Source organism: Bemisia tabaci, chromosome 6 (assembly GCF_918797505.1).
Source record: "Bemisia tabaci chromosome 6, PGI_BMITA_v3".
Taxonomy (NCBI): domain Eukaryota; kingdom Metazoa; phylum Arthropoda; class Insecta; order Hemiptera; family Aleyrodidae; genus Bemisia; species Bemisia tabaci.
This window is the reverse complement of record NC_092798.1, coordinates 8,180,511-8,200,653: the sequence shown is the minus strand read 5'-3', so window position 1 is coordinate 8,200,653 and position 20,143 is coordinate 8,180,511. Positions and strand designations below refer to the sequence as shown.

Here is a 20,143-nt window from a genome sequence, read left to right as displayed (position 1 = left end):
TTTAAAAACGTGAATTTTTTGGAAGTACCTGTAATTTCTGGACTCAGCGACCCTCAAGGGTCCCTAATAATGCATTTTGCTCAGTTTGAACATTAAATCTGATTTAATAACAGTCAAATCCGACTTTTTTGCGCGCGAAAATCGGTCGGCGCGCGTTGAGCGGAAACTTCAATCGATCATAACTCCGGAACCGTTCGGTTCCCCAGCTTATACGACCACTCGTTGGATGCGGAAAAAGACGAACAATTTAAAAAACTGGTTTTGGTTCAAATCAAAAAATGTGAAATTTCAGTTTAATCTGTTTCAAAGAAATTTTTTTCCCTCAAAAACTGAAAAAAAGCACATAAGTTAAGTTAAAAATTTAATTTTGGGATTTTGACGTTTAGAATCTTAAAATATGCAATTTTAGACGATTTTTCGTCCAAACCGGGCCTCAATATCTTGTTTCCTTCGAAAGATATCGAGGGTCACAGGTTTTGACTTCCACCCCCCCTAGCGCCCCCCCAAAATTTTTTGGGGGTCTGAAAATTTGGGGGAAAGAAGCGCTCCAGTATTAGTAACTGATAGACGAAGTTTGAATAAGTTTTAGTGGGGGGGCGAAAAATGTCGTTTTTGCATACGGCTCTTTAAAAAATTAATACTTACCACTTCTAATACTTACCAACTGCGCTTATCTCAGAGCACCTGTTAAAGTCTCAATCGGGAGTGATTGAGCTGGTTCTCAGATCATTATTAAGAAGTTATTCTGTATCAAGCATGGGAGGAAGCACTTGTAATAAATCCTTGTTCTTAAAAGTTGACGTGAAATTTCCCGAATTAATTTTTATCATCTTTATCTTTTCATGAATTTGTCAAAATGAAGTGTCTTCCCGACAACTGTTTAAGTCATTTACACTAAGTTGTGAGTCGCTCCATTCCGATATTCAGCTTACAGTTTTCCTTGTGTTCTACTTTCCATTGCAGTTATGCTAATATCGTCATGAATATTAAAATTCGATAAGTTTTTCTAATTTATTTTCATTTTACTTGTCCACGCCTCTAACAGCCCGTTTATTTGGTATGAGACACCTCAGACTTAGGTAAGCCGTTCTATTGAGCGACCTTATCTGTTCAGTACCTACTCATGAACGTGTTTCGGTGGTTGCTGAAGTTAAAGGAGGTTTAAAAGGTAGCAGTGACCAAAAAGCTTAGATAGAAATGGACCTTTTGTTTGCAGCTTCGACTAGAACCGTAATGCCTGATTTTATTAGCAGTCATCTACATATTAGGTAAGACGTGTTATAACTATCTCAAATCAATATATATCAATGTAATTAATCTTTTACTGTGTGTTTTTACGGAAGTGTTCATTCATTAAGTAATGCTCTAGTGAAGGGAGGAGGTATGAGTCTGCCTTACGCTGCGTTACAAGGGGAAGGGGGTCAGTACCAGCGCCACGTAATTCCCTGTATTGGTAAAAACACACAAAATCCAAAATTTGTCATCCTCATTTCTTCGACTTTATTCTTGACATCTCTACCATTGAAAATGCTTCAAATATTCAGCCATACATTCAACAGTTTCTCACAATTTTTGGGATCTTAAGGGAGCGGTCCATCAAGTATTACGTAATTTTTAAAAAGGGGTTCCAAGGTTGCGTTACGAATTCTTGTAGGGGAGAGGGGGTCAAAAAAAGTGCCATACGAAATTCATGAACGCTCTCTTTAAAAGAATACTGCTCGTCTTAACATTAACTTGGCAAGTAACATGTCATAGAGGTTTTTTAAACTGAATTTGTATCAATTGAGCATGTCGATGGTGAACTTTCAAACCACGTACCTTGTTTGCGGTATTTTAAAATTTCCACTCCTATTTTAATTTTTTAAATTACTTTAATCCGCATCATTCTTTGAAGTTTCCAAACATTTTTTTTTTGCTTGGAAAAGAAAAATCACAGTATTCTCTAAGATTTGCCGTAGAGTAGTTTTCCATTTAATAAATGAATTTTAACGGGAATTTTGCAACGTCGCAAACCGAGGTAGGCACATGGTTCAGAGTTTTACTGCTGATATGGGCCTGCGGACTGATTGTTGAAATTGATAGACAAAGAAGGCATAAGGAGTATAGAGCGATCCTATCGGTCGAGATGGGTGGTTCTTTTACACAAAAGAAGAAAATGATGGACAAACTAAAGGGTCTCTCGTGGGTTGCCGTTATTTAATCTAATAACTACCTCCGTTGTCCATTGTAACCGCCCGCTTTCACCAATAGGATCCGTCCATATCCCTTTTGTCTTTTTTGTCTATCGCTTTGTCTATCAAGTTCAACAATCAGCCCGTCGTTGAGAAAAGCGAAGATATACAATTTAATGGGTGGGTATGCTAGAACAGGTTTCGGGAGAGGAGCGACTCTGTGTATCTCACAAGACCAACCTCATCTCCTCATCTTTTGTAAAGTATTCCTCCAAAAAGAATTGGGAATCGATTTTCAGGTTCACATATCAAGACAACACATGTCGGTGTCGAATGGTGCTAACAATGTCCATATACTTAGGTTTCCCTAATTAGAGACAATGTCCTTCATGAATGTCCGAAAAGCAAAGGATTCTGCACGGCAATTTATGATGCAATTATTTTAACTTTAGTGTGAGCGTTGAAGTATCACGCGAATTTGAAGGCGTTTTCGACTGGTGACCTCAGTTCGACGGAGCTTATACCTCAACGCGTGCCTCGTATGACTATGAGGATCGTATAAACCCACATCCCCCGTGCTTTCTTTGAGAACGAGAAAGGATCCACCAAGGCAAAATACATCTTACAAGAAAATTTGCAAATTGGTAAGAATGGATTTTAGAAAAATAATCCTCGTAACTTTACATTACAAAGGCAATTATTTGGGAGTTTTAAGCCGGGCGAATAAACTACATTTTAGAGAATGATTCCCGACGAAGGATAGATTGTTCGTTTTCAATAGAACAGGAGATTATAGAATGCAGCAGTATAAAGAAGAGAATTTTCAATTCTTCAAAGTATTTTCTTCTTTTTTTTACGTCCTGAAGCTGTTTAAATATACTTTATTAATGAGGATTAATTGTTTAGTACCCTAAAGTAATGTCAAGTGCTACCACTCTGTGTTACAAGCGAACGCAGAAAACGGCGCAATATTATCAACGTGCGACTGGATGTGGGGCTTAGTTGGACGTATTTATGCCAAAAGTAACTATGTGCAGAGGGTTTGCGTGTAACGTAGTTTCTTTTAGCATAACGACGGTGAAAGTCGGCAATCACATAACTCGTTTGCGGTGTCTGAAAATCTCCGCCTCTACGTCATTTTTTTAAAGGAGAGCAAATTGACAATATTTCTTGAAGTTTTTGCAGAATTTTCTTCGCATTGAGAAGAAAAATCATGACAGTTTTAAAGAATTGCCGTTGAGTAGTTTTCCATTTAAAAAATAAAGTATGACAGGAAGTCTGCGACGTCGCAAACCGAGTTATGTGATTCCCGACTTGCACCGTCGATAAATACGTTCAGCTATGCTTCCATCTTATTCTAAACTCTGTCTAATAATTTTCGGACAGGCAGTGAATTTCTGACGATGATCTCTAAGGTGACTTGTCGTTTCTAACCTAGAGGGTGAATTGGACTGCATTTTGCAATTTGGAACTATAAATGTTGGCTCTTCTGGATAAACACTTATGTGCATAGGGAAACTAATGGCACATACGTTGTTTTTAAACCGGAGTAGAATGTATAGTTCCAAATTGCAAAATTTAGTCAAATTAAGGGGCGTGGAGGACAAAGCGCATGAGTGTAGTTTATGAAAAAATTGAGATATCAATGATTCCAAGTAAAACTAGTCTTAATGCATATTTTTTTAAAAATTCGCGCGTAAATTCCAATTTTCAGGCATCACAAAGTCACTTTGAACTTTCTTTTTGCCATGCGGGTCCGTGTAATTTCGAAACTTCTAACATGTGCTTCTCGCAATAGCAGAAACTGCACTTATGCGTGTTGTGCTCCAACACAGAGAGAAATTTCAACACACACATTTGGTTAATACGGAAAGTAAAACACGAAATAACCCTAGCCTCCGGTTGACAATTTCAAGAGAAAATGCCAGCTAGTTGTCTTGAGGATATATTTTCATAAAGAACGAGTGGTGAATACCAACGTCGCAGTGGCGTGGCGTGAATTGCGATGTATCGATTGTTATGCCATTTGAACCTACGGTAAAGAATCGATTATTAAGGTCTTCGCTGCGAACACCCTGTCTATCGATCCTTTTCCATAGGTTTAAATGGCATAACAATCGATACGTCGCAAAGCACGCCACGCCACTGCAACGTCGCAATCGGTAGGATGCTTTTCCCCGGTCTCTCCTTTGTATTCTGCGTTGAAGTCACCGCAAACTTACCAGAATCGACACAAAAGTTGTGTTGATTTCTGTTTAAACTGCTTGTACCTACCAAAAGTAACACAAGAACACAAATTGTTCTATCAGTGAAGCCCCTCGATTAAGCCTCTGGAGAATTGATGAAAAATGCAGGTTCTCTCTCAAAACCGAGGCTACTACTGCGGTGCTGAGGGAAAACGCCGTATGATCATTCAAGTGTTGCCAAATTTCCTCTCGGTAAATATGTATTTTTGAGAAAAGTTATGAGTTTTTTCCCTTGAAATTTTCAGATGTGCTGGTTTAAAATGCGAACAAAATTCTCCGAAGAATCAATGGAGAAATGCTTACGAATTTTCCCAAAAAATTGTGTTTCTTTAAAGAAGATTTGGCAACGGCTGAAGGCTCATACGGCGTTTTTCCTTAGCACGGCAAACTAGTTGCTAGGATTTGAAACGCTTAATGTCTTCATATTATTGTTAAGTCATTATCTACTCTGAAAATTTCATAAAATTTTTCAGTTCTACGTTTTGCCTCGCTCATTGTTATTTTTAAAAATTCTATGGATTAGTTGTGTAACACTACTCAGGAAAAATGTGCTAATAGTCTGGTTTGAAAAATCGTTCTCGACAAACTGTCTCGCCTCCATTCTAATCATTCGAGCGTCCTCGTTACACGAGTGATAAAACTGGTAAGTAACTTTCCATTATTTAAAACTTTTCTTTTATTTTCTGAGCGTTACACGTGGGAGACATAGGGAAATTTATTAGAAAATCAAGACTGACTCCGACATCAGATGGAACGTTAGAATAGACGTTGGAATCTTTGTAAGTCTTCTGATTACTCCGCAGCAGCGAATATTCTGGTAGCTTTTAATGTGACCTTAGGGTATTAATCCGCTAATCCCCATAAATTACCTCCGATTTTTTAAAAGAATTAAGAAACTCTAAAAATCGATCTGCATCTCAGGCTGCAAGTCAGGCTTTGTGATCCGGTGGTCTACCAAATTCTTACATCACTATCAGGGTTCGAAACTCATCTTCAACTTTCAGGAGCCATGTGGCGCATCATGCTTGATTTTTAGGGGCCATTGAAGCGCTTTTAGGGGTCGAATTCACTTTTTGCCAATAAATCACAGCGCATTTGGTGAAAAGTTAGACGCAAGATGTTTCAGTCACAGAACTAGTAACTGTGACTTGGGGGAAATTTCGAAAAATCACAACACAGAAAAATTGGGGGTTTTTTTTAGGGGTGAGGAGGTAATTTTTTAGGGGCCATGTCGGCGCAGAGCCTTCATTTTTTAGGCGCCATGGCCGATTTCTTAGGCGCATTTAGCGCGTTGGCGCTTGTGAGTTTCGAACACTGAATGGAGAATTTGCACGCAATTTTTTTATTGCTTCATCTGAAAGTGCCTAATGAGCTGAGTTCGCAACATTTTTCATAATTTTTTTCTGACATGGGAAATTGGAGAAAAATTGATTTAAAAGTGAGAAAATGTGCCGCCTTGTGACGTCATCTGGCGGCATTTCCCATTTAAACACATGTATTTTAGCAGAATCGGTTATTTTGTCATATCTCCTCTAATAATTGCTCAATTTATGAATCAAGGGTATCTTCGTGTTCAGTTCACTCAGAGGATTCCACTTAAACAGGAAATTCATCAAATTTCAGACCCTTGCAAATTCTCCATACAAGTACACTTGAATGTTTTAAGCTGCTAAAATATTTATACCACAACTGAAGTGTTTCATATACTCGAGAGAGGAATGTATTGACAGCTGACTGAAGAAAACTAAAGCCCCAGATAAATTCAGCTTCACCTTATCTAACAATTTAATCGCGAATCAATGTGCCATAAGCAATGAAACCAACCGAAATCTCGTTCTGGATCTATAGATATGATGCGAAAAATTTCGATCCTTCTACTTAAATTATATGCCTTGATGGAAAACTGCGAAAATTTCAACACTTTTGTATTTGAAGGTCGAGGGCAAATATGCCTCCGTATTTTTCAATTCACAGAAAGGAGGTCGATGATGAAACTGCAGGAATGTGTATCTCGGCTTGCGGCGTTGCAAACTTCCTATAATACTTTATTTTCTGCATTTAAAACTACTGAACGTCATTTTTTTAAAAAGTCGGTGTTTTTCCCCCTTCTCTTTATGAAGAGTATTCCGTGAAAACTTCAAGCCATGATGTTGGTTCGAAAACCTTTAAAAAAATAAAAAAGTATCGAAGATCTCGAAACGCCGCAACCAAGATTCGCATTTTTGCAGTTTCGGCGTCGACATAAAATGGACTAAATTTTGCAATTTGGAACTATAAATTCTAGCCCGGTTTAGGAACAACGTATGTGCCATTAGTTTCCCTATGCATATAAGTCTTTCCAAAAGAGCCAGAATTTATAGTTCCAAATTGCAAAATGCAGTCCAAATTTGATAAATTACTTTAAATTGTTTAGGAACCAATTTAGGATTTTAGTATTGATTCACGGCGATATTAACAAATTTCAATATATTTTTCTGCTAAGATTTTTCATTTTCTGTGAGAAAAGCTTCTCCAATAGATATAATCGCTCTTATACATGCGTGTAAAAGCCGCACCTCCTGCTTACCAACATGTTGGTACTCCTTTTTTTCCTTGCTGTGAGTGAAGATTTAAAAAAAAAGGAATATCAAAAAATGTTCGCTAAATTATGAACTTTTGGTAGACAGATGTTGATTTCTGCTTATTCAAGGAAGCCAATGATTTACTCTCTTTTCCCATGCCACGGGTATTTAGACTACATTTTGCAATTAGGAACTACTACTTTTCCCTCAGTTTAAAAGCAAAGAATGTATCATTCACTTCCCTATTGACATACCTACGTGTTTTTAAAAATCAGCCAAAAATTGTAGTTCCTTTCCATCGGAGCAGTTCTTCATTCGTTGTCACACGGTGTATCCTTTCCGCATGTGTCAATACGAATGTTTTTCAGACGCCACAAACAAAGGAGGAAATTTTAGGCTCATATTTTTGGAGGTACGCTGAATTCTGTTTAGAAAATCAACTAAAATGTGTCGTCAAGCCGAGGAGCCTGAAAGTCTGGACTCTTGGAGCGAGTCAGGAACCGTGAAGAACCGGTACAATTATTCAAGAAGATCGACTTTTGCCCAGGTGAGAGTTGCTTCTAACATGCCATTCTTTTTACACTGAGCGTTTTCACTGTTCTTCATTGCTTTCCAAAATTAAGGAAGGGTTTGTGCTCAACTCGACAAGTTGTTTTAGAGGGTCGCTAGAGGTGCCTTACGGTTACAAGGGACGATTGGAAATGAAGATAAAGCGGTAATATTACCAAATGTTTTTATCGTCGCCCTTTCTGATGTATTTCTGCAAATCTTGATTTCCACATGAGCTCCAGAGAGCATGAGTTTATGCGCAAAACAGGGCTCACGTGAAAATTGAGATATGTCCTTACGTTAGAGGGGCGATGAATTCAAACTGAGTTTAACAGAAACGCACAGAATCGCATTTTGGAAAAGGGTATCATTTCAGAATAGTTTTAAATTTGAGTAGTCGTAGTAACTCTCCTGCCAAAAATTCAAAGTCGAGAAAAAGTTTTTTGAACGTAAAAATAATCGCTTAGCTTTATTTATTTTTATTAATTTATTTTATTTTCGAACATTAAAGCCCCATTATTAGAACTATGGCACAAGTCAAAGAACAATAGGAAATAAAATATACAATAATTAAAAATATACATTATAATTGTAAAATGTTAAATTAAGTGGTGGTTGGTAGAATACTATTCATCAGCTGAAGTCAGAAATTCGTTTATATCATGAAATTCCTTGGTTAAAAGGAGATTTCAAAGTAAATTGAAGAATTTTTTGACTTGGTCTTCTTGACTTCTTAACTTAGTCCGTAACACTGAGACTTTCCGAACCTATCTTTCTCAGTTCAAACCTGATACGACTTGGCACGTATCTTAACTCCGTCCATTTAGAGACGACCCATCGGGTTATCCTATTCATGCGCACTTGATCTCTCACAGGTACTGGTGACGCTAATCCAGAATTGGCTACTCATCGAGATGGGTCTGTACTCGGCGATGATCACAACTGTCATTGGCGCACTCCACTTGAACCCCGAGGAGGCACTTAGCATGAGCGACGAGCAAGCATCCTGGTTTGGTGAGTTTGTCAAACATGCTGGCGAGGACGGCCGCGGCTGTTGACAGAAAGCATCGTTTTTTGACTCCTAAAAAACACATCTCTTGACTCTTATCATCTTGACGAAATTAACAGGCGTTAAGCAGAAAGCAACCAAGCCACATCGGCAACTGCCAAATTTGATCGCGCTATTAAATTTTCTACATTAAAATGATTGTGCGGATGTTTGTGAATTTTCTGCATAGTACGAAGCAAATTCCTCAAACTTTTCAAAGGAATCCTTAAAAACTTTCACTGGTAAAAAGTCATAATTCCCAGTCAAATTTGGCAATAGCTGATGTAGATTGGATCCTTTTTGCTGAACATGGTCCGAATGGTCTCCAACCCTTCTCGAGCATGTGTGGAGGAAACAGAAAAAAGGCCCTAGGAGACGGGGCGTAAATGACAGGCTTGGACGAAAAGGCTTTTAAGTTCAGTTTTTGAAGAAATTGGGATGTTAATGGTTTCAAGTAATATGAGTCTTAATGTATATTCTGAGTAAAATTGGGTTCCTTGGATGCCCAGTGGGGGTGCCTCTAGGAGTTGTGCTTCTTGGATGCCAGGTGGGGCACTCCGGGGATTGGGCTTGTTGGATGCCAGGTGTGACACCCTCCGTGGTTGGGCTGATTCGATACCAGAGGGGAAAGCCCCTGGGGGTTGGGCTTGCGAAATGTTACATCGGATGTTAGCGCCTACAAGAAGGCAGGAATACTGCACGCTTTACGCCCCGCACAGTTCGGTCGCTGGTCGACTCGAAAAGCATCTCAACGCCTACATGCCAGTAGGAATCCTTCATGCATTGCGCCAAGCTCAGGGCGGTCACCGGTTGGCCTGAATCACATATGGGCAATTCTACAATAACTGTCGAATTTGACCTTCAAAAAACTAAAAATTCAACTTTATTATTTTGGATCGAGGGTTTGTTTTCCTTGTTAAGTATAGAACAGCCTTTGCACTTCACGATGCTTAATTTTTACTCACGCTTAATTTTTATTAAAGAAACTTAAACAGCACAGTGTTTCGCAACTTTTTACAAAATTGTCTCTTGATTGTAAAGAATATCGGCAGTGTAAGCCCGCTACCATGTATCTCGGTTTGCGACGTTGCAGACTTCCTGTCAATCCGTATTATTTAAACGGACAAATATACTCAACGGCAATTTTTTAAAACTGCCGTGATTTTTCTTCACTGTTCGAAGAACAGTCTAAAAAAACTTCAAGGAACGATGCCGATTTTTTTCTCCTTTAAAAAATAAAATAAAAGCATACCACAAACGAGATACGTGATTGTGGACACTGCCGATACGGCGCAGACAATTAGTCAAATCAGGAATTCTGTCCAATACATCGGCAAAAAGTCAAATATATTACTTGGATTGAATTTCTGATTATATTCCAAATTTCCGACCAAATGGTTCATCGCTAGTGTAAGAAAGAATTCTCTGTAAAAATGTGCATCATAGAAAAATATTTGAAAAAATTTAGTTCCTAAAGGAAGATTTATCTTGAAATTTATAGGAAATCATTAATCATGGAATTTCAAAATTTTAACATTACAAATGAACAGCATTCAAAGAGGAAAAAACAAGGAGAGTTCGAAGATTTAATGAGTAATTGTTTTCCAAAATATTGATAATTCGTTATAGCTTTTCGCATTAAATTTACGAAATTCCGTAAACTATCAAAATTTGACAATCTGCTTAGGCATTCCTGATTTGACTTATTGCCTGCGACAGATATACTCTTTGAGAACGTGTGTACCATAATTTTCTGTTCCTTTTTTATAATCGTTCAAAAGGGAGCCTACCTTTCATCTGCCACCCATTGGCGAGTCTACTACTGTCTGGGTATTTCCAAGACAAATTCGGACGGAAAACCACGATGGTCATAGTCACAATTCCTACATTCATCGCGTGGATGTCCCTGCACTTCGCGCAATCCATCTACGTTCTTTACATGGTGTCCGCAATCACAGGGATGTGCACAGGGCTCACCGAGGCACCCATCCATTCTTACATCGGTGAAGTTAGCGAACCGCATCTTAGGGGGACTCTCTCATCTATCTCCACGTCTGCCACTTTAATAGGTAAAACTCAGAGATATGAGAGACTCTCTAATAGTACCTTGGGAATGGTGGAGGCATTCTGTATGATTCTGTTGATAGATATCGTCCGCTTAAGATTCGCCTTCAATTTCAGCGCACAGGAAACAAACCCATACGACGGCTCGAATTTTAGAGCTTATTTATTCGAACACTTGCATCTCTCTCCATAAACTTTGCCGAAAGCAATGAACGATGCGTAAATCTATTTTCAGGTATCGTCCACTTAAAGTTTGCCTTTAATTACGCCAAATAGACATCGAACACACTGAAGAGACAAATCCTTAAACGAGGTTATAACATGTTTTTGAAACCTATCAAAACAACTTATTAGAAGTGAGATCAGGTGATCGAGTGGGCGAGAGTTGTGCTATCAACCGCGCCGCGACCACGTCACTCTTATCCTCTTAATTTTCGATCCGTTTTAATCACCTGACGATGGACACCTTGCCCGAAAAGGCCATCGTGGTTTAAAGGAAAAATAGAAAGTAAGTTGTTTTGATCAGTTCCAAAAAAATGTTCTTTATCCATCCTCGTTTAAGGTTTTGCTCATAGTATCGATAAAATTTTAAGGAAGTGCGTTATGCAACAGCAAAGTCATACTGAGGTGGGCGAATCGAAATCTAATCGAATCTAATCTGAGCTGCCTGAGTTTCGTCATGATTTTGAAGTTGACCTTCAAATTAGTTGCATAGGCAACCTACCTACAGCGAAGCGGTATCTATTTGAAAGAAATAATATTCGCGCCAGGGCCGGATTTAGGGGGTGGCCAAATGGGCCGCGGCCCATGACGGCAAATTTGGGGGCGGCAAATTTTGCAATTATTTTTAAAAGTAGGTGTAAAAAAATCCGATTCAGAAAAAAATAACAAACGAGAAGAGGCGACAAAATCTCGTATTTCCTGAGAGTATAGTAATTTCTAATTTTGTCGTCTTCCGGTGATACAAGAGACAGCACCTTTAATTAGTCGAGTTAAGAGAGAAACTAAACACACAATTTGGCCTGGTGCGGCGCGGCGTAGAGAGCAATGATGACGAGGACTTGAGATGAAAAGGAGAAGCCCTAAGTGCAGCGGTTGGCATTTAACACATATTAGCGCCCACGAAACTGCATGAATGCTTCACGCATTACGTCGAACGCAGTGCGGTCAGCAGCGGTCGGCGTGAAACGCATAGCGCCTACAAGACTGCATGAATACTGCACGCATTGCGTCAAATACAGAGCGATCAGCGTGAAACGCATAGCGCCTACAAGGCTGCAAGAATATTTCACGCATTGCGTCGAGCACATTGCGGTCAGCAGCGGTCGGCGTGGAAACGCACAGTGCCTAAAATACTGTAGGAATACTTCAAGTATTGCGCCAAACGCAGTGCGGTCCGTGCGGCGCGGCGGCGGATGTTAAAATTATTAAACCACATTTATGTTTGTTCTTTCAAATAATTTTTTCGTCCTTATAAATGGAAGGCCTTGACCACACAGAGATAGGTTTACGGAACTTAACTTTCGCGCAAAGTTCCGTGAACTTTTGCTAATAGTGTTGACAGGGCTTTCGCAAAAAATGTGTTCGACACGAGTAAACGCGTCTTATATGCACCTCTTCCTCTCCGGCACGTTCACTCGATGGGTTTGATTGATGTTTCAAAACGAATGAGAAGGGGGGGGGCGGAAAAATACAGGCGGCCCATGGGCGCAAAGTAGGTAAATCCGGCCCTGATTCGCGCTCTACAAACTTTGATAAAATCAACAGACCATGCGTTGTGTGAACTTATTTATAGATCCTTAAAAACACAAAGACAATTTTTGGTAAAAACACACTCACTTGCGTATAAAATTATTTTAAAAACAATTTTTTACGCAAGTGAGTGTGTTTTTACCAAAAATTGTCTTTGTGTTTTTAAGGAACTTTAACTTGTTTAGGCCCCTAACGGTATTCAAAGTTATTTACAGATATCGTCCACTTGCGGTTGATCTCAATTAGGCAACAAACATACAGCAGTGCTATTGGTTACCTGTTCGAAAACAAACATACAATTACATTCGTTCGCGGGCTTTGATTGCTTTGATTGAACCAATAAATGGATGTATTTCAATAAAAAGGATGTATATCCATTACGCCATGAGCCCTATCATGCATGTATTCTGACGGATTTCAGGTCTCATGTCAGAATAGATATAGGTCTTTTTGATTAAAATATACGTCCAAATTACATTGTAAACCTGCTGATGGTGCCTTACATGTGAAGTCGTGCGTATGTTTTCATCTGGGCAATGTGTGTTTTTCTTGAAGTTCTGGTCTATACTGCCGTGCTAAGGAAAAACGCTGCATGAACCTTCAGGTGTTGCCAAATTTTCTTTGATAAAACCCAAATTTCCTGGTAAACTTATGGATATTTTTCTTCTAATTTTTCAGATTAATTTGTTCGCAATTCCACCTAAAATTCCTGAAAATTTCAAGGGTAATTATTCATTAATTTTCTTAAAAATGAATTTTTCATCGAAGGAGATTTGGCAACTCTCGAATGTTCATACAACGTTTTTCCTTAGCACGACAGTATAGTAAGTAATATTTTATCACTTAAACCAGCGAAATTGCAATCTGAAAAGTAACCACTTCCATAAATTACTAATTTTGCAGTTTTTACTATGTCTTATATTCATTGTTTTGGATAGATTCGAAAAAGTTAGTTGAATCGTTGATAGCAATCACAATGGGAATTATTTTGGGAACATTGAGGTTATTATTCTTTTTAAGTTGATCAAATGCGGTCATCGAAATGTAAAAGTGTAGGAAAATCATCGCTGACCAAAGAAAACAAGACAACATCGGAATTTTTATTATGTCAATTTCGTTTCCAGGAATTTTCGTCATGTACGTTTTGAGCTACTTGTTCGACTGGAGATCGGTTGCTCTGATCTGCAGCGCAAGCCCAGTTATCACATTCACGTGTATGACCCAGGTGAGTATTTTTCTAGAAAAGTTCACAAGTCTCCACTACAAATCGGACGAATAGATAATTGCCTTGAAATTTAAAAAAAGTAATTTCCCCAACAAAATATCGTTTTCTCCAGGAATTTGCGGAAAAATCTCCAGTTGTTAAAAGTTTTTTTGCAAGCGAAAAATTTAAATTCGCTCATTCTTTTATTAACTCTCAGTCATGGGTTTTTGGTGATCCTCAATGAGGTCAATATTTGTTCACGTATAAAATTTAAATTGAGAAACGTTGGTTTTGAGGCTTTAATATTCATTTCGTTCTTTTAATATTCTGCCTCTTGGAATAGATCCCCGAATCCCCAACATGGCTAATTGTGAAGAATCGGTATGAGGACGCTCGCAAATCCTTATGCTGGTTGAGAGGATGGGTTGAACCGGGCAAAGTGGAGGAGGAATTTCAGGCACTCGTTAAACATGCGAAAGATTCGCTGCGGAAAAATAAATCAGCGCAATCAGTTGGAGGTAAGAGACCGCTGAATTTTATGCCGATTCTAGGATCAGCCATCTTATTAGTTACCTTCAAGCCCACGGGCAAAGGCAGTGGCGTGGCGTGTTTTGCAATGTATCGATTGATCTGCCATTTTGCATTTGAACTTAATTTATGTTTAAGTTTATGTTGAAAAGTTTTTCAAGAATCTCGCATGAAAAGACCACAAAATACAACTCTCTATTGGTAACAGTATTAATTTAAGAGCTAAAATGTTTTACAACGCGTATTGTACGGTTGTTTGCAATTCGCCTTCAGCTGCGTCCGCAGCAATTGTTGTTACGAATATGTTGTGCGTGCTAATCTCAGTTCATTACATACTTGGCTCTCTGAAGGCGTTTAATGTGTGAAAGTAGCGCAATCTGTCGGAGATCAACAGAAGTGAGATCGAATGAATCGCTCAATCCGTACTTTGTTCGTTCTCCGACAGATTGCGCTACTTTCGCACATTAAACGCCTTCAGAGAGCCGAGTATGTAATGAGCTGAAATCAGCACGCACAACATACTCATAACAACAATTGCTGCAGACGCAGCAGAAGGCGAATTGTTCAGTTAAAAAAAAGAGAGTATGATAGGGAGTCTGTATGTGACGAGAGGGTATGTACGCGATCGACATGAATCGAACGAAAAATAAAAACGTGAACCGATCAACACCGATTCAATGGACAAATGAATAAAAAAGCGGATCAAAATCAGTAGAAAATTTGCATTTACTATGGAAATTTCAAATTGCCGTATCTCGAAATAATGATCAGTCAAGGTTTTGATTTTTCGCGATTTTAAGTCCACGCATACAATTGACGCACCTCCCCGCAAAACGTTTTTGGGTACAATTTTGTCGCGTTATTGTTTTGCTTCCAGACCACTGTGCCCTGTAACCGAATATCCTTTCCAGTGCACGTTAATTTTGAGATTTTTTACTCCATCCCTTAGACCTCGAACGGTTAAGTTTTTCATAAGATTTAAGAATGAGTAGAAATTATTTCCTCCGACAAAGTAACACTCATTTGTACTTCAAGAGTGGGATAAAGGGAGTAAGAAGGACCTCTTTTTTAATTGAAAGCCATACCCTATTTTTGTAATGTCAGTTCCGATTGCAAATCGCAATCCGAAATTTCTTTATTGCGTTGTCTCACAGATCATGGGTTTTATCGATTTTTTCTCCAGATGGTCTCATTAAAGAGGGCTTTTTACTTTGAAGTAAATCCGTCTTTATTCTTTCTCCTTAATATGATAAAGGTAGTACTTTTTATAAAATGTATCTAGAATTAGTTTAATATTATTTAGACAATTAAGACAAGCTTTTAAAAGACTTATATGAAGTCTAAAAGTGTTTATTGTACAAAATTTCTATTGTGCAAATAAATAAAAGAAAAAAAAAAAAATTGCGTTGTCTCACAGATCATGGATTTTATCGATTCTTTTCTCCAGATGGTCTCATCAAAGAAGGTGGCTATCTCAAGACACAGTTCAAAGAGATGACCAGTAGAAAAGTGTTGCTCCCGCTTCGACTTATTCTGATCGTGTTTGTGTTCCGAGAAATCACCACATTTAGTGCAATCAGACCATATCTAATTGGTGAATTGCATAAACTACGAACACCTATCAACGCCAAGCTCGTTTTGGTAAGTGCTCGGCAGCGCAGTCCAAAATACTTTGTTGCAATTGGTAGAAAATCACCCGTAATTACTGCGGGCTGATCACTGAACTTTATAGACAAAGCAATAGACAAAGAAGACACAGGGAGTATGAAACTATCCTATTGGTTGAAATGGGTGGTTCCCATAGTTTATAAGAGCGAAATTGATGGATTAACTATTGGGTCACTCAGGGGTAGCGGGTAGCCGTTAGTAAGTCTGTTACTTACCACCTTTGTCCATTAAAACCATACGCTTCCACCAATAGGATCCCTCCATATCCATCTTGTCCTCTTGGTCTATAGCTTTGTCTATCAATTTCAATATCGGCTCGCAGGAGACGAAACCCCTTATTCTCCCGTTCCCGCCCCTAAATCGATGACCCAGAAGTAAGGAATTCTTTTCCAGCTGTAGCCACCGTCAAAAGCAATAGGTACTAAAAAACTCTAAAAAACTGTTAAAATTATTTTTTAGGAAACCCACTGTGTTCATTGTTTTAAGTAAAATTTACGAGTAATTAAGCCTGGTGAAATTTACGTATCGACGACGTAATTACCAAACTACGATTTCGTTTGAGGTGTTTAAAAATTTCCGCTCCCATATTATTTTTTTTGAAGAAGAACAAATCAATATCATTTCTTGAAGTGTCCACAAAGTTTTCTCCGGACAGGGAGGAAATATCACGGAAATTTTCAACAATTGAAGCTTCCGAAAAAAAAATAAAATATAGCAAGAGTGTTTCGACGGTGTAACTCCCAAACCACGTATCTCGTTTGCGGTGTTCAAAAATCTCCGCCTCTATTTCATTTTTTTGCAGAAGAAAAAATCAACATCACTCAGAAGTTTTCTCAGAATTTTTCTCACACGGAGAAAAAAAATGGCAGAAGTTTTTAAGAATGGAAGTTGAGATGTTCCCTATTTAAAAATAAAGGATAACAAGAAGTCTCAAACCGAAGCACACGGTGTGGTAATTTCACCATCGATTTGCTTCGATACAAGTTTCCACGGCTCTTCGCCATGAATTTTCTAAATTCCGCAAACTGTCAAAATTTAACTATCTGCCGAGTCATTCGATAAAATGCCTGATTTGACTAACTGCCTGCGACAGATAGACATATTTGGACGTTTATCCGTTAAACGGAACTAAGCGCCAAATAGAGTTCCTTTTGAGGATTTTAGTATCCCGGATAGCGCGTTCTGTCAAACGGAACTAAGCGCCATGGAAAAGCATTGCTAGTATAGGACGAAACGGGCATTCGCGCTCCGCAACACCCGCCAATCCGAGCCCCCCCACAATGGCGCTTAGTTTCGTTTGAGAGAAATACGTCCATTTTAGATATTTAATAAAAACCGAGACGCCTCGACTCAAAACTGAGTCATTTCCAATTTTCCATTCGGAAATACAATACAAATTTTAAAAAAGAAAAAAAAAACGATGAAAACCTGAGCCCTACATGCGGTGGTGGCCGGAATCTGAGAAAAATGATTCAAATGATTGAGAAATGATGGCGTGGGATCATTTTCCTCAAATCCCGGTCATCATAATGTAGGGCTCAGGTTTTCATAGTTTTTTTTAAGTTTTCATTGTATTTCCGGCTGGAAATGACTCAGTTTTGAGTCGGAACGTCTCGGTTTTTATTAACTGTGTGTTTCAGCCTTGTTCCAGTTTTTCCCCCTTGATTTTCACCTGTTACCATTGTCTCGGACTGCTCTTAAAAATGCGTATCTATTTTAGATATTTTCGCTATCTCCTGTCACGTTACAGATAATTTCAGAGGTCCTGGTGTTCATCGGTGCGATGTTGAATGTGGCTTTCCTCCATCGATTCGGGAAACGAAAAATCGCTATACTTGCCAACGGGATCGTCGCTCTTTGCATCCTGGGTACGGGGGTCTACAGCTCCTTCCTCCAGGACTCAACCTGGATGCCGCAGGCAGCCTGGCTTCCCGTTATTTTTTGGCTTACGCTTAATTTCTTCTGCGGCTTCAGTGCAGTACTCTTACCGTGGCAATTGGTCTGCGAGATCTTCCCCATCGCGTGAGTACCTTCAACCTTCACGGCGCACAGTGGATCGAATCAATAGAAGAGGTCGGACAAAATTCTGAAACTTTAAACGCTTACGAGTATACCTACATTTATACATGATTTTGAGGTTCTAGAAGTGGTTCCATTGGTTTCCTCGTGCCTCATGGTTTCCTTGAAAAACTAGCCAACGTAAGTGAGTTCTTGTACGTGTCAGGATTTTGCGATTTAAGTACAAAATTCTGGGTAAAATTTCGCTAGAAACACGATAATGCCACTGGTTTTCTCTAAAACAAACTCCAAAGCTCAAAAAATCTCTTACAGTTGAGGTTGCAAAGAAAGGGATATCCCAAGCTACCCTAAGAGTCTACCTGCATATCAGGCTAAATCTGTATGCAAAGATAGGGAGCAGAACAGGGTTGCCACTTTGTTGGGGGGACTCCAAAACTGAAAACACGGCCAACCTACTAATGTATTTGCTCCCTATCTTTGCATAGAAAGTTTGTCTTAATATAGAAGTGGACTCTCAGGGTAGCTTGGGATATCTCCTCCATAACGGCCTCAACTTTGAGAGCTTTCTTGAGCTTTGGAGTTTGTTTCGGAGGAAATTAGTGGCACCATCGTGTTTCTCGCGAGATTTTACGTAGGAATCTGAGATTGAAACGCAAATTCCTGACACGTGCAAGAGCTCCATTCATCGAAAACTGCCTTGATTTTCCTCCTCCATTAGAGGAATAGTCTGTAAAAATTTCAAACTAAAAAGTCAACTTGTTGGAATTTTTGCCTCGATATAAGAAAACTCACCGAGCTTTCAATAAAGCTCGAGACCATTCGAGGGAAATGATTTCTGTTCTTTAGCTTGTTAAGAGCCGTAGAGAAGTTGGTAACTCTCATTGTTCATGCCATTCCGTTGATATTGCTTGAAAACTTCTATTAAATAAGTATCCTCCCCCACCAAAAAAAACTTTAAAAAATAAATAAATAAAATAAAAAAGAAAAGTCACAGCAAATTGATACACGCTTTCAAATTTCCAAATTAATAAGTAGGTACCTAACTCTTGACAAATTTTGTTTCAGCGGTCGTGGGCTAGCATGCGGTATCACGGCAGGCACAAAGTACTTGATACAGTCGGCCATGATCAAATCATACTTGTTCATTGAGAACTGGATTAGCCTCAGCGGTATGATGTACCTTTATGGGACTGGTGCAGTACTAGGAGTTATTCATCTTTATTTCTGTCTACCGGAAACCGAAGGAAAAACATTGCAGCAGATTGAAACTTACTTTACAAAAAATCACGATCGCAAAGAAAAGTATTCGATCGGAAAAGCGGCTAGAGTTGATCATCACCCTGGTAGCGTTGACTGTTAAATTTTGAAAAAAAGAAAGAGGAATAAAAAATATAAATATAAAAAACTGGTTTTGATTTTCCTCATTTTATCAATTATCCAATAGAGGGTCGCAGAACTCTGATCGGAATCGTTGCGTTTCATTGATTTTCTGTTGATTCGATGTTGTTCCTCCTTTGAAAAATCGATGAAATGAAAATCGGCCGTCTCGCGACTTTCTCTCTGGCCTCGATGTTTTGGAATGAAATCCTCGATTCTTGATTAGATTATCAAGATATTTCTTATGCCCACCACTTCGCTCCCAGTTTCTCAGAGTGGAAATCACATCAATTATACAAACTCCTCCGTTATTTTTTCAAAACATATAAAGTATCATAAAATGTGTCGATGCATAAAATCAAACGCATGCAGTGCCCTCCAAAAAATTGTTCATAAAAAACCTGGGGTTTGGCTGTGTATTTTAGTAAATTAGCTAGGGAACCAAGAGTCAGTACTTGCCATGCATGCTTTAAATAAGCCACACTTCGCAAGGAGAATCGTATACTCCGGCCTCTTGTGTGGTGGTTGTAGGGTTGTATCGCTGGCTCTATATCCAGGAGGTCCCGGGTTCGATTCCCAGCTAGGCAACCCAAGTTTGTTAGTCTCAAACAACGGTTGCCTCTAGATAGTAGGCTGTATAGTAGGGATTGAATGGGGCGGGACTCTAACTGACGTAAGATTACCACGTGTAAGGTATTAGAAGTAGTAAAAAAAAGAAAAAATCATGAATGAAATAAGTACGAAATGGATCATTTGAATGCTAGATTGGTCTCTCTGAGAACGATGGGGCAGTGCGGCGCGGCGATACCTAAGACTTTTAAGCATATATTTGAAGCGCCTTCATTTCTGAAGCAAGCAAATTCATCCGCTTTACCTTGCATATTCGCTGCCATGGATGCCGTAAAGACTTAGTTTATAAAAATAGTAGGTAAGCATGAAATGGACTGCAATTACAA

The 20,143-nt window shown here is 38.9% G+C and overlaps 1 protein-coding gene across 5 annotated transcripts; it reads left to right on the top strand.

Moving 5' to 3' along the window:
* Positions 1-721: 721 nt before the first annotated feature.
* LOC109033552 (facilitated trehalose transporter Tret1) lies at positions 722-19,403 on the top strand. 5 transcript variants are annotated; one of them, XM_072301551.1, is made up of 11 exons: positions 722-1,268; positions 2,624-2,815; positions 4,941-5,060; positions 7,411-7,525; positions 8,403-8,541; positions 10,357-10,644; positions 13,516-13,616; positions 13,939-14,113; positions 15,571-15,764; positions 17,542-17,813; positions 18,876-19,403. In XM_072301551.1, the coding sequence occupies exons 4-11, from the start codon at positions 7,424-7,426 to the stop codon at positions 19,168-19,170; spliced, it is 1,566 nt and encodes a 521-aa protein (XP_072157652.1). In that variant the 5' UTR covers positions 722-1,268; positions 2,624-2,815; positions 4,941-5,060; positions 7,411-7,423; the 3' UTR covers positions 19,171-19,403. The 5 variants fall into 5 exon arrangements, with proteins under 5 accessions (XP_072157652.1, XP_072157654.1, XP_072157651.1 ...); XM_072301550.1 differs by having other exon boundaries at positions 723-1,079; positions 7,347-7,525; positions 18,876-19,402; XM_072301549.1 differs by having other exon boundaries at positions 723-1,268; positions 7,347-7,525; positions 18,876-19,402.
* Positions 19,404-20,143: the final 740 nt, after the last annotated feature.